Below are 27,653 nucleotides of genomic sequence, written 5' to 3' on the forward strand. Positions count from 1 at the left end.
AAATAAAAATTTTCTGCATCAAGATGTTGTAACGATGCATCTTCTAACCAAAGGGTTCATGGAGGATTACCTGTGTTGGTATGCACACGGAGAACTATTTGTTCCTAATGAGAGCATGGTAGAAAGGGTGGTTGGGTCAACTTCTAGTGCTGGCAACATGCATGAAGTTGGAAATGACAACAGTAATCCTTACAGGAATATTGTTATTGATGCAATGAGAATGAGTGAAGGTAATGTCAGAGAATGCCCAATCGTAGAAAAAGAACCTAATGCAGATGCAGCAAGGTTTTTTGATCTATTGAAAGATTCTGACAAACCATTATGGGATGGCTACACGAACCACAAAAAATTATCGGTCATAACACATGTGTTCACCATCAAGTTAGATCACGCGTTGAGTGAGGCCGGTTATGACAAGATTATCGAATGGGCGAGAAGCATTTAACTTGAGGGGAACAGGCTGAAAGAGAACTTATATGCTGCCAAGTCCATGATGAAACCCCTCGGTTTAGGATACCAGAAAATTGACATGTGCCCTAACTTCTGCATGTTATACTACCTTGAAAATACTGAGTTGACAGAGTGCATGACATGTGGGCATTCCCGTTACAAACCCAGAACTGGCAGCGGAAAGACTCTCGTAGCATATAAAAAGCTTAGATACTTCCCAATCACACCTAAACTGCAAAGGTTATTCATGTCACCAAGGACCGCTGAGCACATGACATGACACCAATCACATCATACGGTTGATGGAGTGATGGTGCATCATTTTAACGGCAAAGCATGGAAACACTTTAACAGTGTGCATCCCCACTTTTCAGCTGAATCAATGAACGTGCGTCTTGGGTTGTGTACAAACGGATTCAACCTATTCGAGTCATTTGCTGCTCCTTATTCTTGTTGGTCGGTCATACTGATGGTTTATAACTTGCCACTTGGGATGTGTTTGAGGTCGAAGTTCATGTTTTTATCTATGGTCATACCAGGTACGAGCAATCTGGGGCGGAATATAGATGTTTGTCTTCGATCGTTGATTGATGAGTTGACGCAGCTGTGGTCCTCTGGAGCTTTGACTTATGATATCTTGAGGAAACATAATTTTATTATGAGAGCGGCTTTGTTATAGACTATCAATGATTTCCCAGCTTATGGAATGATTTCTGGTTGGAGCATGCATGGAAAACTAGCATGTCCATACTATATGGAGAACAACAAAGCATTCACGCTAACAAACGGGGGTAAAGCTTTTTTTTTTACTGTCACCGTCATTTCATGCCACCGAATCACAGGTACAGAAAGAAAAAAATGATTTCTTTGTTCGCAGAGTTGAAAAGGATGTTGCACCCCCTCGTCTTTCTGGTGAAGAATTGCATGATGTTGTGTCAGAGTACGGTGACATTGTGTTTGGTCTCCAATCAGGTAAGCAGAAGTTTCCTAGTTTTGGTTTGACCCATAATTAGGTGAAGCGAAGTATCTTTTGGGTGCTTTCTTATTGGAATACCAATCTTCTCCACCATAACCTTGATGTCATGCACATTGAAAAGAACATGTTTGAGAACATTTTCAACACCGTCATGGATGTGAAGGGGAAGACAAAGGACAACATCAAGGCTAGATTGGATGTAGCGTTGTTCTGTAACTGTAAAAATATGGAGTTGGTTTGTGATGGGTCACGGGTCGCAAAACCAAGAGCAAACTTCGTGTTAGAGAAAAACGCACAACTACTAGTCTACAAATGGCTTAAGAGTCTGCGTTTCCCCGATGGACATGCCTCGAACATATCAAGTTGGTTAATACGGAGGAATGTAGATTATTTGGAATGAAGAGTTATGACTGCCATGTGTTTATGCAAACACTCATCCCATTAGCTTTTCGTGATTTGTTGCCAAAAGGGATATGGGATGCACTCACGGAGATCAGTCATTTCTTCAGAGATATATGCTCCAGCAAGTTGAATGTTGATCACATTGAAAGGCTTGAAATGAATATCGTCGAGACAATATGCAAACTTGAGATGATATTTCCTCCATTATTTTTTGACTCAATGGAGCATCTACTCGTACATTTACCGTTTAAGGTAAAAGTTGGAGGACCAGTCCAGTACAGATGGATGTATCCATTCGAGAGGTTAGATATTACAGTTGCTATGTAATTCATAATTAAACGTTTCTTAATTTTTTTTAATTGATAATTTTTTATTAATTCTATATATGCAGGTACTTGTTCAATCTTAAAAAAAGAGTTAAGAACAAGGTGCATGTTGAGGCGTCAATATGTGAGGCTATATTGTTGAGGAGATCTCAACATTTATCTCATACTATTTCGAACCTCATTTGAGAACGATGATCAATCGTGTTCCACGGCATGATGATGGTGGTGAAGTGTCTTCAAGTGGGAACTTGTCAATATTCTCCAATCCTGGACAACCCACACCTAAAAATGTCGTAAGGGGAAGATATTTTTCTGAAATAGAGTTCAGACAAGCACACAATTATGTCCTATTTAACTACGATGAACTGAGACCTTTTATTAAGCAAGTAGATGTTCGACTTAAACCTTGTCAAGAGTGTACTATTTATACATTGTGATACCATAAACTCATATAATTTGGAACAACCTTGCAGGCAACATCGACGATACTTAGTGTCCAATAACTCACAGCTGACCGAATCCCAGATCTTTCAATTACAAGATGAACAATTTGCCACGTGGTTTAGAACACATGTAAGTCCTATCACAAACTCATTATCTCTTGCAATGTAATTAACTGTACGTCAATATTACAGAATATCCGTTCATTGATTATTGTTGTATTTGATATACAAGGTTTATCAAATGGGAGGTAGTGCTGCTATTTCACTGTCTTTACTAAGCCTGGGCCCTGAAAGAAAAGTTAAGTGCTATAACATGTATTTTGTCAATGGATATGTCTTTCATACTGAAGAATACGGGCATGGAAGAAAGACGACATCGGTGTTTGTATTAAGGGATCGACTTCTAGTGAGTTTGAAGTTGACTACTACGGTAGATTGGAAGAGGTCATAGCGAGCAGAAAATAGTGTTTTTATTCAAATGCTATTGGTATGACATAACTGACAGAGGAATCAGAGTAGATCCTCACTATGGTCTCGTTGAAATCAACTCAAAAGCTAGACACCGCAACGTAAACGATGTCTTTGTTTTCGCAAAGCAGCGCCAACAAGTTTATTACACATAGACCCATTCCTTTAGAAATGATCGATCAAGAGTTGATTGGTTATCTGTTTTAAAAACCAAACCCAGGAAAATCCAATGCGCGCGTGCTCTGACGCACAATTACCGATGGATTTGCTGACGGACGTCGAAAAATATGGAGGGATTTTCGAACTTTTGGTGCGAACATCAATTAAAATTAAATACCGACGGAAATTACCGACAGAATTTAATCCAGCCCAAAAAAATATTATTCTATTTTTCGTTGGTAATTCCGCCGGAAAAATTATTGTATAAAACCCTCCCCCCCTTCATGATTCATTTTTGCTCCGCTCCTCATTTCATCTTCTCTTCTCTTCTCCTCTCTGTTTGTATTAAGTTTTTGCAAGAGTTTTTATTGTTTTGTTGGTAGTTTTCAACATATTAAAAGGTATGTATTCTTCTTTCTTTATCTTTGTATTTTTTTACTTTTTTTATTTTAATTATGTTTATTTGTGTAGTGTTCTTTGTTTTGTGTATTGTTTGTGGATAAAATCTTGAAATCAACATACTATTAAGGTAACATTTTTCATTCCTAAATTTATTTTGAATTTATGTAGTGTTCTTTAGTTTTTTCTTTTAATTTGTTAAATTTATTTTATTGTTTGTATTGCCATAATACCTTGAAATTTTTGTTAAATTTGAATTGTTATTGTTGAATTTACCTTTAAAATGTTAATTGAAATATAGAATTAAATTTAATTTGTTTATCTTAATTTTATGATATTATTGTTTGTTATGTTTTTTTATTATTTTGATTAATTTTAATTGTTATTTATGAATTTGTATTGATGTTAGTTGAAAATATATAGATGTTGAATTTCTATAAATGTTAGGTTGTATTGAGTTGATTTTGCAATATTTGTGTAATTATCAATATTTATAGGTATGAAAACTGTGGGTAGTCTCTAATATAGGGGAGGTGCTGACGAATATTTTTAAATAATTGAATTTAATTATTTCATTATTCATATAAATTTGTGTAGATGTGTTGAATGAAAATTTAATTATTTTATTGTTTGTATTGTAATAATTATTTGATAATTTTATTCTATTATTGATTGTTATGTTTTTTTATTATTTCCATCAATTTTAATTGTCATTTATGCATTTCTATAGATGTTAGTTGAAAATATATAGATGTTTAATTTCTATAGATGTTAGGTTGTATATAAGATAATCCAATGGAGTCAATTGGGTTGTGGTTTTTGTAAAGATTTGCAGGTTTGAAAACTGTGGGTAGTCTCCAGTATAGGGAAGATGCTGCTGAATTTTTTTAAATAATCAAAGTTAATTATGTAATTATTCATATAAATTTGTGTAGATGCGTAGAATGAAATCTACAGCACGTTGTCAGCAGATGGTTGCAGCTAGTTCTTCTAGCAGCGAGGAGGATGTATCCTTAGGTGCTGATTACGGCGAGGAAGTTGCGCCAACTTGTGATGCTGCCTTTTCTAGCGCAGTTTCACAGCGCAGAGGCGGTGTATCTTCACAGCGGGGTCAATTCACCAGCAAGTACCAGGCACAATGGAAGGATGACCTTTCAATGTCAGTTTGTTTAGGTTTTAGTTTTTTTATATACTTATAACATAATTTATGAATAACTAATTAATATTTTCTTAATTTTATTTAATTTCAGGTTCACAAAAATTGAGGCTGCCCGAACAATAACATCGGCGTTTAAATCGTCGATGGAGATTCCATTGTTTCAATGGAGTCAGGTTTCCAGACATCCTGCGTGGAGACCTAATATCGATGCATGGTTTCGACGATTTCAGGTAGGTGTTAACTTTTAATTTCCAGGTTATTTTTAATAAATTATTTTTATAATTTTATATCTTGTACTATTTTTATTTTAAATGAATTATTTATATACACAACATAAATTTGAGTGGGACAACGCAAACAACAATGTTGTGAGGAGGGTATGGGAGAATCATGCGGCAACTAGGTAACATCGAAAATAATATTTATTTTTGTTTTATAATTTTATGTTCTAAATTCTAATTTGTTATTATGGAAGTAGGTTGCATGATTTTTGGTACGATACAAAAAACAAAAGCAAAAAGATATGCGAGGGATAACGGTCTTGAAGGATGGAATGAGGTGGCGGTTTGGCAGGAATTCAAACCGTTATTCATCTCGAGGGATGTATGAACGACATATATTGAGCACGTGACGTCTGAGCGGTTCACACGACGCTAACATTCCGGTGCCGACAACCGGAACCGGCAAATTCATGGTTCGGTGACCACACACACCAGCGGCTCCGTCCTGTTCAGCGCACATGTGAAGCGGATGGTAAGATTAATTTAAATGAAATATATCGTTAATTAATTTGTTGTTGCTTATAAATATATTTAACTTGCAACCTTTTTTTTCCTTACATGCTATGTCTCTTGGACGTGAGCCGAGTCCAATGGATTTGTTTGTCTCATGCACGTGCGGAGTCAAGACCGCCAAAAGGGGGTGCAGCAGTTCGTGGACAACCGTGCTCAGCATTTCGTGGTATGTTTGTTCAATCATTTTATTTCGTAACTTATTATTTTCTTGAATTGAATATGATGATTTAAAAAAAAAAATCAGGAGACCTATAATAGCCGGTTGAGGGAAAGATATGGGGACGATCCTTCGACCTATCCGGATTTTGATCTGGATTTGTGGATGGAGGTTGGATCATTTGGTGGACCCGATAAAAATCGGGTCTACAGACTCTCCAACAATACGGCCAAAAACTTGCGGTCGGCCCGTAATGTCTCAACGGTTGGGAGCTCTCCATCAGTATTGAGCACCCAGTCTGAGGAGTTCGTGGCCTTGAAACAACAATATAAACGACTCTCGACATATTATGATCAGCTCCGTCAAATGGTCATGGAGATGAGATCAAGGATGGATGATGATATATGTGCAACCCCTTCTTAGCCACACGGTCCCAGGAACAACCAGCCTCCTCCTCCAGCTTCTCCGTTATTCTAGTTTAATTTTGTTTTTGAAACACATTAAATTTATAATGAATATTTGGATGAATATTATTGAACATTATTTCTTTATTTTTTATGTTGAATACAATTTTATTTGGTTATTTAGTTTTTTTACTATTAATAAATAATTTTTTTAAAAATATTTTAAATATATACCGACGGATTTCCAGACGAAACCAGGCCGTCGATATTTTACCGAGAGTTGCAAAACAATTACCACCCATGCCACAATTACCGCCGGATACATTCCGTCGGTGATTACCATTACTATTGCCGACGGATATATTCTGTCAGTATTTGACAGAGAGTTTTGAGATATTTACCACCCATGCCACAATCACCGACGGATATTCTGTCGGTGATTACCATTGAAAAGATAGACGGAATTATTCCATCAGTAAAGTTCTCGAGGGAAATTTTTTTTTGGCGCGCTTCGCCGTCTATAATACCGTCGGTGTTTGGTTTTTTTTATTATCGACAAAAATAGCGACAGAATGAGAAATTACCGACGGACGGATTCCGTCGGTAAAATATTTACCGACGGTCAGCGTGCCTCACACCGACGGAATGAATCCGTCGGTAAAACTGTTTAATGGTGTAGTGTTCATTATGCATGGTATGGAGCAATTATGGGTGCACTGCTCTTTCCATGATCATGCAAGATACTAACAATCATGAAATAAGTTAAACATCTTCTTCGTCATGTTGTAACATTTTTTAGCAATAGAAGTTGATGCATGTTGAAGCTAAATATAATAATTACAAAAAAAAACATATTTTTATTCGCGAAAAGGACATGTAGATATGAGTTACAAATTCATAAGCTTATCCTCTCTAAATAATAATAATGAAATTTATCATCTTAGAAGGTTTATAAAGTTTTAAATAAGTCAGAAACCCTACCATAAGTAGGAATCAAAAATAAAAATATGAAATTACAAAGGAAAAAAACATAAAATCCAAACATAACCTGAAATCTGAAAATAACAAGGAAAAATCACAAAAACTATCAAAACCAGAGGTGATCTCGACGAGATTTTTGATATCTGAAGATCCGATGGTCCGTATAGCAATATAGTATTATTATATGAAAAACAACCTCTGAAAACTCCTATAAAATTTTGACCATAATCCAACGGCCGAATAAAAAGTCTAACCCTTTTGAGCTGTTATCCTAGTCTGGTGTGATCAGACCTCTTTTTAGACCTAAACCTATCTCATCGATCCATAAATGCATCTACTATGCCACTCGCATGATCTATTTAGGGCAAATTCTCATCTAGTTGTGGTAAACCTGCACCTAACTACTCAAAATTACATGTTAGCTTGACTGCATCAGAAGTGTTTTGTAAAGAACTTGCTTTCAAAGCAGATATATTATCTTAGAAAAGCAAGTTGAAATCAATTATAAGGGAAGCATGTATTCTTATATTTCCCTTATAATTTGCTGAAAGGATGCTCACCTTATAAGCAAGCCAAATCCTAAATAACAAAACTTCACCGCCAGACAATTGAAAAACATCGATGAAATATTCTTTTGGTGAGTAAACTTTATTTTTTCAGCCATTTACATTGTTGATGGACTTACCGATGGAAACACGTTGTTGAAATTTTTTTTGTCGGGGATTTGCTATCCATTGGCATTTATGTTGGTAATTTGTAATGCCAACGAAACATTGGTGCCAAAAAATAAAATGCACCAACCAACTTTCATCAGTCATTGTGTCACTAAATAAATTATTGATGAAATGTTTTATCGCCTATTCCATCAGCAATATTTAGTTTTTTCCAATGAAATAGGCGACGATATTGGTGACATAATGTCCATCGCTAATTCCATTGAAAAACTTTATGATGAAATAGTACCTATATTTCTGATGGAATCATTGATGGACAAAAACATTTGTTAGTGATTATGTTTGAAGTTTAATATATATATATATATATTTTTAGTTATGTAGTTGTTAATTTGAAAAACAAAAAAAATCACAATAAAACCAAACACTACCAATTTTATTGAGCATCAATTTTTTTTTTATTTCAATATTCATTAAAAAATAATTTGACAACAGTACATACATTGCTACACAGATGAAGGTGGAGTTTAAGGGGGGAAATCCTGATTAAAAGGATTGGAATGAGGAGTGGGATAATATAAAGCCATGTATTCCCGCTACCACAATCTTTAGATTTACTGACAGAATTTTCCATTGGTATTTGTACTATCATTTCGTTGGTAATTAATTTACCAACGAAATCACCGACAAAAATGCTCTGTCGGTGAATCTTTCGTCGGTAATTTTTTGATCATTCGTAATAAAAAAATATTATTACCGATGGATTTACTGACAGAAAAGGCGTGCAAAAAAAAATTATCCGCTTCATTCCGTTGGTATTTCCCTCGGAAAAATACCGTATGTAATTCCGTCGGTAATTATTTAAAAATATTTTTTTAAAAAATCCATTTTACAAAACTATAAAATAATTAAATTAATATAAATCAACACTCTATAATACTCAAAACGCTTGGAAAAAAGAAGAAGAAAATCATATGAAAAAGTTTAGGGATTCTAGGCTTTTTATTGGGCGTTTTACCGACGGATAATTAAATATTAATATTTTTAATCATTCCGTCAGTGATTCCATAAGTAATAATTAATTTAAATTTTCAATTTAATAAAAAATTTTCAGAAACCGCCAAATATCACTGACAACTTTTAAATCCGGCGGTGATTTCGTCTATCATATTTACTTTAAAATTTTAATTTAATCAAAATTTTTCAGAAAAGCGCCAAATAACACCGACGACTTTTCAATTCGTCGGTGATTTTGTCTATAAAGAACAGTAATTAACAGTGCAATTGGGAAGTGAACAGTTCCAGAGCTCTCTGGAAAATACCGACGGAATTTTCCGTTGGTGATTCTTGTCGCACGTGAGCGACGTCGCGGCGATCGTCCACCCACAAAATAAATGTAATATGGGGTATGGGGGATGGGGGATATATATATCTGGTTAATGTGGGGAGACAAGGAATTCGTTGTCTCTTAGCAGTGAAAAATGGTGTGGGAGTCGCCACCTAGTATTTTGGTCACTAGGAACCCTAACTGGTCTCAGAGATCGGGTACGGGGACTGGTTGCGTAAAGGGAAGGTATTAGCACCCCAAATACGCCCTACCTAAGGTAAGCTGCATCGTTTTATTGTCTGATAAAAATTAAGGTGTTTTCGTGTGTTTCCTAGTTATTGGTCCATCTACGGTTCAAGAAAAGTCCTCCTCAATAAGGAGGTCCTTATCTTATCGGGTAAAGCCTAACCGTTCTAATGTCTAAAAAAAAAAATATATATATATATATATATATATATATATATATATTTAATGTCAAGAATACGTTTTACGTATAAATTCATAATCCAAAAGACAAAAAGATTTTTTTAGAATTTTTGAAATATTGGCCTAGTTCTCATGGCTTGAATAAACTGGTTATTAAAGCCAAAATGCATGCTAATACATATATTGTTTTGAAATTTTCTTTGTTGTGTGAAAATATGATGTTACAATATTTATATATATATATTGGAGAGACTAGGCCGTATTTTAAAACAAAACATTTTTTAAAAAATATGTATTTTGTACGTTTTGACGCAAATCGGGTATTTTAATACTGGGTTTGTATCCTTGCGGTATAAAAATACAACCAAATATTAATCTACTTTGATAAAATAAATGCCTAAAAATCAACAATATTTTCAAAGATATTTTTAGAAAATTTTTGAAAGCAAAAGACATTTTTTGTTTTGAAAATCTTTGATGTTTTGATGAAAACCGGGTATTTTAATACCGGATTTTGTATTTTTACAATATAAAATACCAACCAATATTAATCAAAATATAATAATAAAATTACAACACAATCACATATATTTTTCTATAATTTTTGCAAATTTTTATAATTTTTTTCATGTATATATATATATATAAATAATACAAAATATAATATATATATATAATAATAATATTAAATCGGGCTGGGCCAGCCCAAACTACTGGGCCGGACTCAGCCCCAAAACCATGATGGGCCGAGGTCGGCCCAAAAATATACTGGGCCGATCTCGGCCCAAAAAAAGCACTGGGCCGATCTCGGCCCAAACAAAAAATCTCTTCTGGGCCAGACCCGGCCCAGAAGACTGGGCTGGGCCAGGACCCGCCTGGCCCAGCAACAAAACGGGCGAGGGGAATTAATTTCCCCCCGCCCCTGCATGCAGAACGCTATTCGTTCTGCATGCAGAGAAGGAAATAAAGAAACGCCAGCAGAGGAGAGGGAGAAGGGTTACCTGGCGCGGAGGAGGCAGCGGCTTGCTGCGTTTCTGGCGGCGCTGTGGCGGAGGCGTAGCCCACGGACGGCGGTTCCAGGCGGCGCTGCAGCTGTTCCGGACGTCCGTTTTCCTTTTTTTCTATGTTTCGGTCTTCTCTTTTTCTTCCCCTCCCTCTCTTCTCTCAGTCTGTTTTTCTTTCCTCTGTTTTTTTCTCTGTTTTTCTCTCCTCTCGGTTTCTCTCTTCTGTCGGTTCTTCCTCTCTCTCTCCTCTGTTTTTTTTTTTGTTTTTCTCCTTCTTCCCGATTTCTCTTCTCTTCCCTTCGTTTTCTTTTTTTTCTTTCTTCCCTCCTCCTTTTTCCTCAGCGTTCTTGGCCTCTATTTATAGAGGCCAAGGATGCTGTTTTTTTACAGCTCTCATGGGGGAGCAGCCGGCTGGTCGGCCATTGGGCGCGGCTGCCGAGGTTCGGTGGGTGGTGCGCGGTGGATGGTCGGCCATTGTGTCCGGTCGGTGGGCTCCAGGCGAGAGAGTGGCCGGCAAAATTCAAATTAAAGCTTCCCTTTCTCCTTCTTCCCCGCTGCGTGATCGGGGGAAGAAGATGAACAGTGTCGGTTCAAAACGACACCGTTCTGCTCTTTCCTTTTTTTTTTTTTTTTGTTTTTGAATGTATGAAACGGCGTCGTTTTGGAGAAAACGCGCCGTTTCATTTAAATGTGGCGCCAAAACGCGCCAAATTTCAAATCAGCCCTCAATCATCTTTTCTTTCTTCAATTGCATCCCTGCCAATTTCGGTCTCCATCCCTCTTGTTGGCCGCGTTTTTCACTTTAGTCCTTGGTCTCTGATTTATGCAATTGAGCCCTTAATTGATCAAAAAACTTCTAATTTCTTCAATTAGGCCCCTGAATCAATTAATTCCAGCCCCTCCATTTACGCGCCTCTTCCAATTTGGTCCCTGGTTTCGGATTTTCTCAATTAAGTCCCTAATTGGCCCTTAAACTTCAATATTTATGCAATTAGGCCCCTGATTTGACCTAATAAATTCCTAAAAAATATATTTTGGCCCCAGAACTTAAATTTCTTCTAATTAAAGCCCAAATTGACTTAAAAATCAATTTTTCTTGCAATCAAATCCCCTATAAATTCATTTAAAAATCAAATTAAGTCCATAAACATCCAAATTTGGGCTTTTCTCCTCAAATTTCAAATTTTCCTTCTCAACAGGGCTCTCCTCCTTCAAGAACATACTGTCAAAAATCCAATCTTTGTATTTTTAACCTTATTGATCGATTTTCCAACCATTTTCTGAGCGCTTCTGCCTTCTGTTATTTTTTCTTAACCTCCTTTGGCTATATACATATTTTTATATATATTTTGTGGGGACCCAAAAATGGGTTACAACAGATGCCCCCTCTTTATAATGCTTACGGAGCAGAGGTTTTGCGCAGTAAGTTTTATAAAGATAAACCCTAAACGGAACTCCCAAAACTGATCTTGTTGAAGCTTGATTGACCTGAAACTTGTCTTTTACAGCAATCCTCCTTAACTTCAAAAACTATGATCAAAATTTATCATCTTGAGATCCCTTCTGGCGATCTCTCTAAACCAAAATCTATAATTATTGCTTACTCAACTTGGAATCCCGTCTGGCAATTCCCTTTTAACCAATATTGAAATACGAGATCCCTTCTAACGATCTCCTTCAACAAAAAATCTTAGAATCCCATCTGGCGATTCCTTGTAACCAATGTTGAAATATGAGGTCCCTTCTGACGACCTCCAAATAGCGAAATACGAGATCCCTTCTGGCGATCTCCTTTAGTCAACTTGGAATCCCATCTGGCGATTCCTTTTATTCAATGAAAAACGAGGTCCCATCTGGCGACCTCCCAATAATGAAACACGAGATCCCTTCTGGCGATCTCCTTAAATCAACTTGGAATCCCATCTGGCGATTCCTTTTATTCATGAAAACCGAGGTCCCATCTGGCGACCTCCAAATAGTGAAACATGAGATCCCTTCTGGCGATCTCCTTTAATCAACTTGGAATCCCATCTGGCGATTCCTTTTATTCATGAAAAACAAGGTCCCATCTGGCGACCTCCAAATAATGAAACACGAGATCCCTTCTGGCGATCTCCTTCAATCAACTTGGAATCCCATCTGGCGATTCCTCTTTTTTTCCAACAGGTAATACGAGGTCCCATCTGGCGACCTCCAAATAGCGAAACACGAGATCCCTTCTGGCGATCTCCATCGACTTGGAATCCCATCTGGCGATTCCTTTTATTCATGAAAAACGAAGTCCCATCTGGCGACCTCCAAATAATGAAACACGAGATCCCTTCTGGCGATCTCCTTTAATCAACTTGGAATCCCATCTGGCGATTCCTCTTTTTTTTTTCAAACAGGTAATACGAGGTCCCATCTGGCGACCTTCAAATAGCGAAACACGAGATCCCTTCTGGCGATCTCCTTTAACTTGGAATCCCATCTGGCGATTCCTTTTATTCAAAGCGATACGCGAGGTCCCTTCTGGCGACCTTCTTTGACCAATATCGAAATACAAGATCCCCTCTTGCGATCTAAGACAACTTGGAATCCCATCTGGCGATTCCCTTTTATTCGAAGCTGAAATAATGAGATCCCTTCCGGCGATCTCCTTTAATCAAAAACCAAAAAATCCATCTTGTAAATCGGTTAACCTGGAGTCCCCTCTGGCGATTCCCTTTTACCGCTTGCTCGATGTCGCTCTTCCTGATGGCAGGGTTTGACCATTATTATTTTCTCTTCTTGTTGTTTTAGAACCAACTCAATGATTTTTTTCTTCGTCTTCAATTTTGTTGGAATGTATTAAGATCTCCTCCTGTAACGATCCCAAAAAAAACATATATGCAATGATTTATGATTAGATGCCATGCATGCATTCGTACCTGGTTTTGAAACATAGGCCCCATCATCTTCTTCGAGTTCATGAGACTCCCTCTTAACATGAGCTTGCTTTTGAAGTCGTATGCTGGATTCCTCTCTCGTGTTGCCTCCGATCATATTCTTGGAGAAGAAATCTCTGACTTTCTTCAAATAGTCTTTTTTCAAAATGTATGACTTGTCATTGCCTCTTTGTCATGCTTTTGTCAAATGTTTTAGCTTGGTTTTTTAAAATTTATAGGCTTTCGTACATGAAAATATCTCTTATTGCCCCCAGTGTAGGGGTGTGATTCTAGTCTAGGCTTTTATAGAGAGAAGAAATTCGTTCAGCCGATGCTAAACTTTTTTAAATGAGATAACACAAGACATGCACTGTTGGGATTCATGCAAAAATGACTGTTGTGAGATCAATGCAAAAGAGAAAGAAGTCAATGGCCAAACTTTGCTTTATTGATTTAGGAGCCTACATCAAGCATAATATCTTTTTACAGAGTCAGAATTCACAGGTCGAGCTAGGTCTTCTCCATCCATTCTAGCCAACTTCAGTGCTCCTCCTGAGAATGCCTTCTTAACTATGTAAGGACCTTCGTAATTCGGTGCCCATTTGCTTTGATCGTCTCCAGGTAGTGACAATATTTTCTTCAATACTAGATCCCCTTCTTGAAATAACCGCGGTCTAACCTTCTTATCATATGCCTTGGCCATTCGTTTCTGGTACAGTTGGTGATGACATATTGCAGCCATCCTCTTTTCACTGATCAGGTTCAGTTGCTCATATCTCACTTTGGCCCACTCGGCCTCTTCTAATTCGGAGTCCATCAATACTCTTAACGACGGGATTTCTACTTCCAAAGGCATCACTGCTTCCATACCGTACACCAACGAATATGGAGTTGTTCCCGTCGAGGTCCTAACTGTAGTGCGGTATGCATGAAGAGCGAATGACAACATCTCATGCCAATCTCTGTATGTGACTACCATTTTCTGAATAATCTTCTTGATGTTCTTGTTGGCGGCTTCTACTGCGCCATTCATTTTTGGTCGGTATGGTGAGGAATTCGAATGCTTGATTTTCCATTTAGTACACAGCTCCACTATTATTTTGCCATTGAAATTCTGTGCATTATCTGTCACTATCTTTTCCGGAGGACCATATCGACAAATCAAATCCTTTTCTATGAACCTCTTCACTACCTTCTGTGTTACATGGGCATACGAATTAGCTTCCACCCATTTGGTGAAGTAGTCAATAGCCACAAGGATGAATCTATGACCGTTGCTAGCTTTTGGGTTAACAGGTCCGATCACGTCGATTCCCCACATTGCAAATGGCCAAGGAGATATCAGATTAAATAGAGGAGCTGGTGGCATATTGACCTTGTCACTGTAAACTTGACATTTATGACATTTCCTGACATAGTCGATACAGTCTTTCTCTAGTGTCATCCAAAAATAACCGGCCCTTTGGATTTTCCTTGCTATCATATGCCCGCTAGCATGGGTTGAGCAAATCCCCTCATGGACCTCCCGTAATGCCTTTCTAGCATCTGCCTCATTCAAACACCTTAGCAAGGTTCCATCAAATGATCTTTTGTACAGAATCTCTCCATCTAAATAAAAGTCTGTAGCCAACCTTCTCAAGGTTTTCTTATCCGTTTTGGAGGATCCCACTGGATATTCCTGATTTTGCACAAGGTTCTTGATATCATAATACCAAGGCTGTCCGTCTATCTCTCCTTCAACTAAGCAACAATGAGCTGGGTCATTTCTAATGTCAATGTGGACCGGTTGTACTTTGCACTTGAGATCAATGGTAGTCATAGCAGCTAGTGTGGCCAAAGCATCCGCAAAATGATTCCCCTCCCTTCCCAGATGGGTGAATCTAATTTCTTCAAATTCCTTTGCTAGCGTGGATAGGTATTCTTGGTACGGCCTTAACTTTTCCTCCTTAGTCTGCCATTCCCCTTTAACCTGACAGATAATCAACATTGAATCTCCATATACATCTAACTTCTTTATCTTCAACTCTAATGCCGCTTCTAACCCGAGGATACAAGCTTCATACTCAGCTGTGTTGTTGGTGCACTCGAAATGTAGTTTAACCGAAACTGGATACTGTTTCTTATCTGGAGAGATTATTACCGCACCGGCCCCGTTACCATATACATTCACTGCACCGTCAAAAAACATCGTCCACCAATCTGTCTTCTCTTCTTCTTTCTCTATTGACAATATATCTTCATCAGGGAAGTCAAAATCCAAAGGTTCGTAATCTTCAACAGCATTATCGGCCAGATGGTCCGCGATTGCACTTCCTTTTACAGCTTTCCTTGTCATGTATACTATGTCATATTCTGCTAATAGAACTTGCCACCTTGCAATTCGACTTGAGAGAAATGGCTTGTTACAAATGTACCTCAGAGGATCCACTTTTGAAATCAACCAAGTGGTATAGTATAACATATAATGCCGCAACCTCTTTGCTGCCCACACCAACGCACAACAAAGCCTTTCTATCTCCGTGTATCTAGACTCACATTCAGTGAATTTCTTACTTAAGTAATAAATAGCTCTTTCCTTCCTTCCGGTTTCATCATGCTGACCCAATACACATCCCATAGCTGCTTCAGTCACTGTTAGATACAATACTAGAGGTTTTCCCGATACCGGAGGGACCAGTAAAGGTGGATTTTGCAAATAATGCTTGATTTTATTGAATGCCTCCTCACACTCCTCATTCCAGGTTCCAGGATTCTTTTTCCTTAGTAGTCGGAATATTGGTTCACACGTCGTTGTTAACTGAGCTATGAACCGAGCAATGTAGTTTATCCTTCCCAAGAATCCTCTTACTTCCTTCTCCGTCTTAGGGGATGACATAGCTTGGATGGCCCTTACTTTATCTGGATCCACCTCTATACCTCTATCACTTACCACAAATCCTAACAGCTTACCCGATTTAACTCCAAATGAACATTTGGCAGGATTGAGCCTTAGTTCATACTTCCTCAATCTCTCAAACAACTTCCTCAAAACTTCAACATGATCCTCTCCTCTTTTAGACTTGGCAATCATGTCGTCTACATACACCTCAATTTCCTTGTGCATCATGTCGTGGAACAAAGTCACCATTGCTCTTTGATAGGTTGCTCCTGCATTCTTCAATCCAAATGGCATGACCTTATAGCAGAATGTCCCCCACGGTGTGACAAAAGTTGTTTTCGTCTTATCCTCCGGAGCCATTTTTATCTGGTTGTATCCCGAAAAACCATCCATAAAGGAATATGTGGAACTCCGGGCTGCATTGTCCACTAAAACATCTATGTGTGGTAAAGGAAAATCATCCTTGGGGCTAGCTTTATTCAAATTCCGAAAATCCACGCATACTCTAATCTTCCCTTCCTTCTTAGGCACCACAACAATGTTAGATACCCATTGTGGATACCTAACTACTTCTAGAAAACCAGCATCCCATTGCTTCTCGAGTTCTGCCTTGACCTTGATCCAGACATCCGGGTGGGCCCTCCTCAGCTTCTGCTTGATTGGCTTACAGCCTTCTTCCAACGGTATCTTGTGTACTACAATATTTGTGTCCAAACCGGGCATATCTTCATAAGACCAAGCAAAGACATCTGCATATTCTTGTAACAGGGCGATCATTTTTGTCCTTTGTTCAGAAGTAACTAAGGTACCTATTTTCAACTCTTTCTTGAGCTGATCACTACCCACATTGATGGTTTCGAGTTCCTCGACGATAGGCTTCCAAGTCTGTTCCTGTTGTTCTACTAGCCTGGTGAATTCACTAATATTGCTTTCATCCCATTCTTCTTCTTCCATAGCTATCACATGCTCGTTCAAGTTTGGCCATTTATTCTTGATGCTAAATATATGTGATGTTGTTGGAGATCCGCTTTCAGGATTCCTGAAAGCGGGAAGTGTTTGGTGTAAATGCATAAAAAAGAAAGCAATTTGTGGAAAGTGCATGATCTCACAATTTATTTAAAGAAAAAGTGGGCTCCATGACAAACATAAAATCTAACCGACAATTGAGCCTTGATTGTCGACTAGCGAAAATAAATGAAAACCAAACAAAGCAATGACAAAAGCATGTTAAGACAAACAAAATTGGTTTACATTTTGAAAACCACTGGAGCTTCTTGGGTCACCCAATTCTGAAACTTCTCGTCTTGAGCCAACTTGCGCACAAAGGTCTTGGCGGAGACTTCTTCTATGGTGTAGACCGTCAGTTGTGGGAGTGCTTCATCTCCCTTTCTTGCTACTGTCTTCATGTCATCTCCTTCCACCTTGTTTTCCCCCAAGGTATTTATGCTCAGGTTTGACAGCTCTTGATCGAGGCTTTCAGCTTCTTTATCATGTTGCATTATGTATGCAGCTTTTGAGAATGACACGCTAAGGGGAGGGATTTCTAGCTTTTCTTCATCAGGCTCTCTTCCTTTAATTCTAGCCATCCTTCTTGCCCTTCTCCGACCAGCAGCCCACCGATAATCTTCTTGGTTAGGTTGGTATCCTAACCCAAATCTTTGAGCAGCACTTTTCATCCTTGCCAGATTAACCCCTTCTGGTATCCTGATAATAAAGTTATACTGAACTGGGATCCCGCGGTTCAAAAGGCATAGACTTGCCATCCTTGCTGCTTCTGAGATCCTTGGCCTTCTTAGCACTGTATTCTCCGGCACCCAGTCGGTGTTCACAATCTCAAAGGCATGGATATTGTTACCCTTGCAATCATTCGCTTCGATAAAAGGCACAGCCACATTCTTTATCATGGATACTGTCTCCTCAGCCTTGACAGTTACCAACATCCCATTCATGATATACTTCAGGCATTGGTGCAATGATGAAGCTACTGCCCCCGCTGCATGAATCCAAGGTCTTCCTAACAACATACTATAGGAAGGATGGATATCCATAACTTGAAGTGTTACTAGGAACATTTGTGGTCCCACATATAGCTCCACTTCTAGAGTCCCAATTATTGGCCTAGGTGAGCCATCATACGCTCTGGCCATCATAGTACTTGGCTTTATATGGGATTCATCGATCGGCATTTCTTCCAACATGTGCTTTGGCAACACGTTAAGGGCCGAGCCATTATCAATGAGTACTTTTCCTATGAGGCAATCCTTACACCTAACCGTAATGTATAAGGGCTTGTTATGTCCGGTACCTTCAGTATCGAGCTCATCTGCTGTGAAGTATAGGTAATTAGTTGCATGGATCCTCCCTACTAGATGCTCCATGGTTTTATGTTCAATGTCTTGGGGTACATATGCCTCATTCAATACCTTTTGCAAGGCGTTTCGATGCGGCTCAGAGCTGAGTATCAAGGACATAAGGGAGATCCTAGCTGGAGTCTTCTTTAGTTGATCTACTATGCAATATTCACTATGCTTGATCAACTTCAGGAATTCATTCGACTCCTCTTCCGTTACGGGCTTATTAACTTCTAGTGCTTGGTCCAGATCTACCACTTCTTTGCCCTTTGCCTTCCTCAACTCCTCGGAAGTAAAGCAACGACCACTCCTGGTCAACCCACTTATCTCAGTCTGGAACAAAGGAAGAGGAGCTTGAACGTTGGAGGCATAACCATAATTATAAGGCATGGCATTGTGATTCCCTTTTGTGTAGGACGGTTTAACCAAGATTAGCCTTGGGGGACCATTAGCTGTTTGTTGGACCCTGCATACTCCTGTCATCTCCATCTGACCTTCCATCATACTCACCTCTCCGCTGCTCTTTACGGGTTCAATCCTCAACTCCCCCATTTTTAGCATTTTTGCCATCTTTTCGCAAAACTCGATGCAATCCTCAATATGATGTCCTTCTCTTCCATGGTATTCACAGTAATCATCTCCCTCTAAATGGCTCTCCACCTTTGTCTTTAGAAATCCTGATTGTACCAACATGTCGTACAACCTCTTCATGGACACCTTCAACACCTTGCATTGATTTCCCACTTCGATCATGCCTATTCCACTACTACTTGAGGCATGTTTAGGCAACGGGTTTGAATTAACATTGGGCTTGTCTTCAAAGGATACCCATCCTATCTTAATAAGCTCCATCAATCTTTTCTTGAAAGCGTAACAGGTTTCAATCCCATGCCCAGGATTACCCGCATGGTACTCACAAGTTAACTCGGGCTTGTACCAAATTGGGAATGGTGGTTGTAATGGTAGTGTAGGGATAGGAGCTATGTGCCCAATGCTCAATAGTTTGGCATACATGTCTTTCAAAGGCATGGGTAACGGTGGCAGTTGTTCTGAAGGGTATCTCGTATGGGGTCTTTGGTAGTGATTTTGGTAGTTTGATTGGTTATTTGTTCGATTAGGGGAAAAAGATTGGTTAAAGTTTATGCGTGAGAATTGAGAGGTAGGTATTTGTGGATTGTGGGAATCTACTTTCTTGCCCTTATACCCGTCTTCCAGATTGTTAACATCGCCTTCTCTCTTTCTTCCAATAAAGCCCTTCTTTTCCACTGGCATTGCTATTCGCCCAGCTTTGATCCCCTGTTCTATCCTCTCAGCTATGCGTACCGCATCATAGAAATGTTGAGAGGAGCTACCCATCAGGTGCTCATAATAAGGTGCTTTGAAGGTATTGGCAAACAAGCTCACCATCTCCGTTTCTATCAAAGGGGGTTGGACATGCATTGCCTCATCCCTCCATCTTTGCGCATAAGCCCTTACTGACTCCTGGTTCTTTTTCTCCATTGCCATTAGACTTGTTCGATCAGGAGCGATTTCCATGTTAAATTTGTACTGTTTGAGGAAAGCCTCCACCAAGTCTCTCCAGCTCTTGATCCTGATGCTGTCTAACCTCATGTACCAGCTTAAAGCGGATCCTGCTAGGCTATCTTGAAAGAAATAGATTAGCATTTTATCATCACGGATTACTTCCGCCATTTTGTTGCAGTAGGATCGAAGGTGAGTGTTTGGGCATTCCAAACCGGTATACTTAATGAACTCTGGTATGCGAAAATCTTTTGGTACCACGATGTTTGGTACCAAACATACTTCGGCTGCTCGCATAGGATCAAACCAGTCATTACCCTCAACTGCCCTTAATCTTTCTTCCAGAGCAAATAGCTTGTCTTGGTCTATTAAACTGGGAGACCTAATATCCGGGACTCCCTCCGTTGTTAAGTCAACAGTGACTGGAGTATGAGGTGGTAAGATAGGAGTAATAGGCACAAACTGTTGTTCATTGGCCGAGTTTGCCCCCTGGTTTTGAGATGCTTGAGGAATGTGAACTGTTGGCGCTCCTTCAAGCTGTCGTGCTGATGTTCCCTCCCCATTCTTAGCCCTTAGAAGCTGCTCAAGTAAGTCGGTTAGCCGAGAAACTTCATTCTTTACAGACTCCAACTCAGTCTGATAATGTGACTCCAAGTGAGCTCTTTCTTCGTTCTCCATTCTCGCTCTGGACCGGGTGTTGTGGATTTTGGATGTGGGACCTATGTTTCACGATCTGGAATGCATATGAATTAAAAACAAAATGTGTGATGAAAAAATGATGCTCATGCAATGTATATTTTAGAGCCGACTCATGACTTTCGTAATCCTTTAGGCAAGATTTCTGAGTTGACCCGATTACTGTAAAGGAGGGTTTTGCCAAGTTCTTTATCATAGTAGCTTACCAAAACATATTTAGAAAGAAAGATAGGTCATGCCTTCTTATAAATAGAAGAAGCTCATACATTGATAACAGAATAGGGCGTTATACATTGCTACCCTTAAAAGGCATTTCCTCTATTAGCTAAATCCCCAATAAAACAGGTGATGGCTGCCATATATTCTCGATACTTTGAAGCATCATTTCCCACTTGAGTAGCTTGTCGTTGCAACCTTTCCGCATAGCGGGCTGCTTGCTCGACCTGCTTCGTTATATGCCTTATCTTATCATGGAACACAGTGTTATCTGCAATTATCACTTCGTTGCTGGCTCCTAGGGCTTCATTACTTCTTTCCAACACTCGAACCATATCATCCGACCGGGCCAACTTATCCCTTACCCTCTGCAGTTCCTCCTTTTCGATATCCAGCTCGGCTATTTTGGAGTTAATTTGGACTGTAAAGCTGTCCATGTAGCCTTGACATTCTTGATGCTCTTGCTTAGCCTTACTGAGATCCTCCTCCATCTCGAAGTAATGGCTTCTCAACTCCCTCAACTCTTCTACTTGTATCTCGATCTCAGATTGTAAAGTCATCATTCTTCCTTTCGAAGACTCAGCTCTTTTCTGGTAATCTCTCATATCAGACTCGGCGGCCTTTCTTGCACTCCTCTCTTCCTCAAGCTGCACCATATATTGAGCTCTAATCCTTCTTTCCTCTTCTATGTCGAGCTGGGCCAGCCGATTCTTCTCCTTTTCAACTTCTATTTTCTTTGAAAGAATGCTCTTTCCCTTCTTCAAGGAATCCATCACCTTTTTGTCAACATTCATCTTGCCTTTTGTTGATCTTTTAACCTTTGCCAACTCTTTTTCTGCGAGCCCATTCTTCTTAACCAGCTCATCATATTCGGTCATTCGTTTCTTTAGCTCAGCCTGGACCCCTTTTGCTATTTCTTCCGCTACCTCGACCCTTTTCTGCCATTCCTTTAAAGATGTCAATTGTTTATCTTGTTTTTCCAACTGCTGGTTCAAGTAAACCCTCATCGTGTTTTCTTCCTCTAATTGATTTTCCAACAGTCGCAGCTGCCCTTTGCTCTTGCTGAGATCAATTCTACATTGTTCTAGCTGCTTTCTCAGCTCTTCCTCAATATCAGTCCTTTTCCTTTTTGGTTGTTCTATTGCGGATTCTGGATGTTTTGGTATGGAGAAACCCCTTTCTTCAAAAAGCTCTTCATTCCTCCAAACTACATAATTCTGGCTGAATGATGTTTCAAATGTGCTCCCTTCTTCCCTTTTTACCATCAGGGGTCTTTCCCAATCCTGTCGGATAAGCTCCATCTCTTCGAGGAAGGGTTGGTGCTTGAATAAACCGATGAAATCAGCTAAACCCAGAGTTCTTGGCGCGTACTGCATTCCACCCAACTGTCTTGTTACTAGGGCGGGCGCGTAACTGATGTACCCGGTTATACCAATCAAAGGAACCCATATCTTATTTCCACAACTCATTGTGCAGATGGCATTGTTCATCCATGGTGCTTTCCATTTGAAGTTGCTCCTTGGCAATGCTGCATACTTATCTATCCATGCTTTCTCATCCCAATTCTTCCAAGTCTCATCCATGGTAACCTTTAATGGTCGTAGGTCAAACCACCAAAAGTTGTTAAAAATGTCCCTTGGTGTTTCGATATGACTGATAATCCATAAATACAACATAGGGGTGCAACATCTCATGGCTCCTTTTCCATGCATTCTGCAGTGATTGAGTGATAACATGGTTTCTCCCAAAATAGCTGATGAAGGATTGATCTGGTCACGCTCGTATTCGATGAAGACACTTGCTGCTTCCAAACTGATGACTCCGATTTCTGAAGGGAACAATACTAGCCCAAAAATGGCGAAGGCCACCAACCTGTATCGTTCCTCTCCTAACTTGCCTTCCTCAGCATTTTTCTTCATTCGGGCTTCTATAACCTTCCATTTGAACCCCCCCTCGGCGACTCTACATTGACTGATCTTTCCCAAGCCTAATAAACTGACTACCTCCGAAGCGGTGTCTTCAAATCTTCGCCTTAGATAGATCCTGTGACTGTTGTTTGGAAAATCTAGAATCCTTTCATATTCCTCTAAAGTTGGTGTCATATCAATGTTCCCAAAGGTAAAACTCCGATAACTAGGATCCCAAAAATTCAGTAGGGCTTTGATTGCTGCTGCTTGTACGGGTAACCTCATTAGTTGTGCAATTCTCCCGTATCGCCTTTCAAAAATAGTCTCATCAATATATTCCATAATGGACACTAACTTCCCCAAGTCATTTACCATGTGATTTATCTTGGTAATGCCAGGCAACCTACTAGCATCGATTCTTGGGCATTTTCCTTCAGCTACTTGAGTCAACTCAGATTCTTGTCCAAACTCTTGGAAAGATAGGTACTTAGTCATGATTTCGGCTCAAAAACCTGGATTGATGATTTTAACATTATTAATCATGATGAAGATGAACGTAAGATAGATATCCTAAGGACAAGTTCTATTTATTAGGTGAGAATGGGTAGGTTTTCTATTTGGTCTTTAAAATGGTCTCATATCTGCCCAGTGACGTTCTTCGTAAAGACAGTATGGGGGCGTTGCAAGGAACAGTTAAGGTAAGTATACCCACCATTACCAAGCAGGCACTCAGATATGAGTTGGGTGTTTCACGCATCTGAACCCTGACCAATAGTCATAGGGCAGATCGCTAATCCCCCTCCTAGCTTAAAGCTTGTGTGTGTTTCTCAAAAATCAAAGTATGTGATGCATGTGACAGTTCTATAAGATGTATGAGACAGTTCTATACAAATGCATGAACAATATGTGTAAAAATATTTAAAGCGTATAAGAAAGTAACAAAAGGAAAGGTATATTAACAATAAACACACGAAAACAAAAACAAATCAGACAAAAACAAAGCTTAGTCCACAAGGTCCCCAGCGGAGTCGCCATTCTGTCGCACGTGAGCGACGTCGCGGCGATCGTCCACCCACAAAATAAATGTAATATGGGGTATGGGGGATGGGGGATATATATATCTGGTTAATGTGGGGAGACAAGGAATTCGTTGTCTCTTAGCAGTGAAAAATGGTGTGGGAGTCGCCACCTAGTATTTTGGTCACTAGGAACCCTAACTGGTCTCAGAGATCGGGTACGGGGACTGGTTGCGTAAAGGGAAGGTATTAGCACCCCAAATACGCCCTACCTAAGGTAAGCTGCATCGTTTTATTGTCTGATAAAAATTAAGGTGTTTTCGTGTGTTTCCTAGTTATTGGTCCATCTACGGTTCAAGAAAAGTCCTCCTCAATAAGGAGGTCCTTATCTTATCGGGTAAAGCCTAACCGTTCTAATGTCTAAAAAAATATATATATATATATATATATATATATATATATTTAATGTCAAGAATACGTTTTACGTATAAATTCATAATCCAAAAGACAAAAAGATTTTTTTAGAATTTTTGAAATATTGGCCTAGTTCTCATGGCTTGAATAAACTGGTTATTAAAGCCAAAATGCATGCTAATACATATATTGTTTTGAAATTTTCTTTGTTGTGTGAAAATATGATGTTACAATATTTATATATATATATTGGAGAGACTAGGCCGTATTTTAAAACAAAACATTTTTTAAAAAATATGTATTTTGTACGTTTTGACGCAAATCGGGTATTTTAATACTGGGTTTGTATCCTTGCGGTATAAAAATACAACCAAATATTAATCTACTTTGATAAAATAAATGCCTAAAAATCAACAATATTTTCAAAGATATTTTTAGAAAATTTTTGAAAGCAAAAGACATTTTTTGTTTTGAAAATCTTTGATGTTTTGATGAAAACCGGGTATTTTAATACCGGATTTTGTATTTTTACAATATAAAATACCAACCAATATTAATCAAAATATAATAATAAAATTACAACACAATCACATATATTTTTCTATAATTTTTGCAAATTTTTATAATTTTTTTCATGTATATATATATATATAAATAATACAAAATATAATATATATATAATAATAATATTAAATCGGGCTGGGCCAGCCCAAACTACTGGGCCGGACTCAGCCCCAAAACCATGATGGGCCGAGGTCGGCCCAAAAATATACTGGGCCGATCTCGGCCCAAAAAAAGCACTGGGCCGATCTCGGCCCAAACAAAAAATCTCTTCTGGGCCAGACCCGGCCCAGAAGACTGGGCTGGGCCAGGACCCGCCTGGCCCAGCAACAAAACGGGCGAGGGGAATTAATTTCCCCCCGCCCCTGCATGCAGAACGCTATTCGTTCTGCATGCAGAGAAGGAAATAAAGAAACGCCAGCAGAGGAGAGGGAGAAGGGTTACCTGGCGCGGAGGAGGCAGCAGCTGCAGCGCCGCCTGGAACCGCCGTCCGTGGGCTACGCCTCCGCCACAGCGCCGCCAGAAACGCAGCAAAAAAAAAATCTTTTTGTCTTTTGGATTATGAATTTATACGTAAAACGTATTCTTGACATTAAATATATATATATATATATATATATATATATATATATATTTTTTTTTAGACATTAGAACGGTTAGGCTTTACCCGATAAGATAAGGACCTCCTTATTGAGGAGGACTTTTCTTGAACCGTAGATGGACCAATAACTAGGAAACACACGAAAACACCTTAATTTTTATCAGACAATAAAACGATGCAGCTTACCTTAGGTAGGGCGTATTTGGGGTGCTAATACCTTCCCTTTACGCAACCAGTCCCCGTACCCGATCTCTGAGACCAGTTAGGGTTCCTAGTGACCAAAATACTAGGTGGCGACTCCCACACCATTTTTCACTGCTAAGAGACAACGAATTCCTTGTCTCCCCACATTAACCAGATATATATATCCCCCATCCCCCATACCCCATATTACATTTATTTTGTGGGTGGACGATCGCCGCGACGTCGCTCACGTGCGACAATTCTCTTTGTAATTGTCATGATGAACAATGTTCATAGTTTACCAACGAATTTACCGATGGATTTTACCGACGGAATAAATTCTGTCGGTAATTCCGTTGGTAAAAATGGCACGTCATTGTTTTTTTGCTTTGTTGTAATTATTTTTTTCCCGCCGTAATTCCCTCGGTAAATATCGAGAGAATATTTCCATCGGTAAAATTCGTCGGCAATTTACCAACAAAAATATTATCTCGGTATTTCTGTTTGTATTTATCGATTTTCTGGTAGTGTCCATCATTTTCTCTCAATTCCTTCTATTTTGTTCTTCTAATTTTGCTACTCGTTCCTCAACCTGTCATAAGACCCTTGCTTGAAATTCTAACATCGACTAACTTGGGTTAGACTATTATGTGTCTAGAGTTGAAGCAGTACAACATGATGTTATTTCTCTAGTTGATGCCATATGCATCTTATAAACTCGATTCTTATCTGGTCTATTAATTGCTCTCTAACTTCCAACCCACAATTGAGGATTGTGAGTAGGATGTGTGGAAATGTCTCCTACATGTTTTTCAAACATTATAGTATTATATGTTTCCTACAAAACAAAAGTCAATTATAATTAAAAGAATTATAAAATTACAAGAATTTATTTATTTTTTAAAAAAAAAACTTACAAATGAATGCCTTAGCTCTGCTATCCACTAATTTCTTCACCCTTTTCCCCTATCCGACACTTTTATTATATAAGTTTTCTTACATAACTCCATTGGAGTATAGGCTCAAGCCTAAACTATTGTTCCAAAAAAATAAATATAAATAATTATTTGCCTAATCAACTCATTCCTAACAAAAGGATTAGTTGCTCGAGGAATGAAATACAATAAGCCAAAATTTTAATGCGATTATTATGAGCAAAAATGGATCTAACTAGGGAAGCAAGAAAGCTAAGCTAGATATGGACACTAAATGTCAGGAACCGAGTTGTTTTGCTTGGACACATGAAAACAAGTTGATAAACTTTTGTAAATACATTTATTTTCGTAACATTAATTTTGGTTTGAACATATTAAATTATGATTTAATGTTTTATACTACCTTTAATTTAGTTCAAGCCTTGAATGTTAGTATAACATAAAGGTTTAAACTTAACAAAGTACTTTTAAAACGTGAACTTAAACAAATTAATGTCTACATGCGAAATAGGGAAATGTAATAGAAATAGGGAACATAAGGTTTCTAGCTAGCTTGTAAAACTAATAGAACAATTAATGTTGTCGAATTTTTCTAGGTTACGAAGAGTCACTCTCTTGATTTTGAAAATTATAATTAAAATAAAAACTATTTGTAATTAATTAAAGGATCTATTTATTATAATTCTACTATAAATATAAGTGTTCACGAGATAATATATCACCACCTTTTTCTTTAAATTGTTAATCTTAATTCTTAGGTTCGCTTTGGTGATCTAGAGGTATATTTTCCTTGAATCTTTCAACAAATTCAAAATGGTGGACGACAAATAATATTTTCATTGAACGCTTTGGTGATTTATTTACATCAAAGCTTCTTGTTCAATCCCATATTCCCCATATATAAATAAATTCATAATAG

The 27,653-nt window shown here is 38.6% G+C and overlaps 1 protein-coding gene across 1 annotated transcript; it reads right to left on the reverse strand.

The window, feature by feature from the left end:
- Positions 1 to 13,921: 13,921 nt before the first annotated feature.
- On the reverse strand, positions 13,922 to 20,883 carry LOC127904204 (uncharacterized). The gene is made up of 6 exons (XM_052446512.1): positions 20,580 to 20,883; positions 19,873 to 19,997; positions 18,858 to 19,614; positions 18,397 to 18,581; positions 17,648 to 18,255; positions 13,922 to 17,240 (listed from the first exon to the last, which is right to left on the reverse strand). The coding sequence occupies exons 1-6, from the start codon at positions 20,881 to 20,883 to the stop codon at positions 13,922 to 13,924; spliced, it is 5,298 nt and encodes a 1,765-aa protein (XP_052302472.1).
- Positions 20,884 to 27,653: the final 6,770 nt, after the last annotated feature.

The sequence above is a fragment of the Populus trichocarpa genome, chromosome 13 (genome assembly GCF_000002775.5).
Source record: "Populus trichocarpa isolate Nisqually-1 chromosome 13, P.trichocarpa_v4.1, whole genome shotgun sequence".
Classification (NCBI taxonomy): domain Eukaryota; kingdom Viridiplantae; phylum Streptophyta; class Magnoliopsida; order Malpighiales; family Salicaceae; genus Populus; species Populus trichocarpa.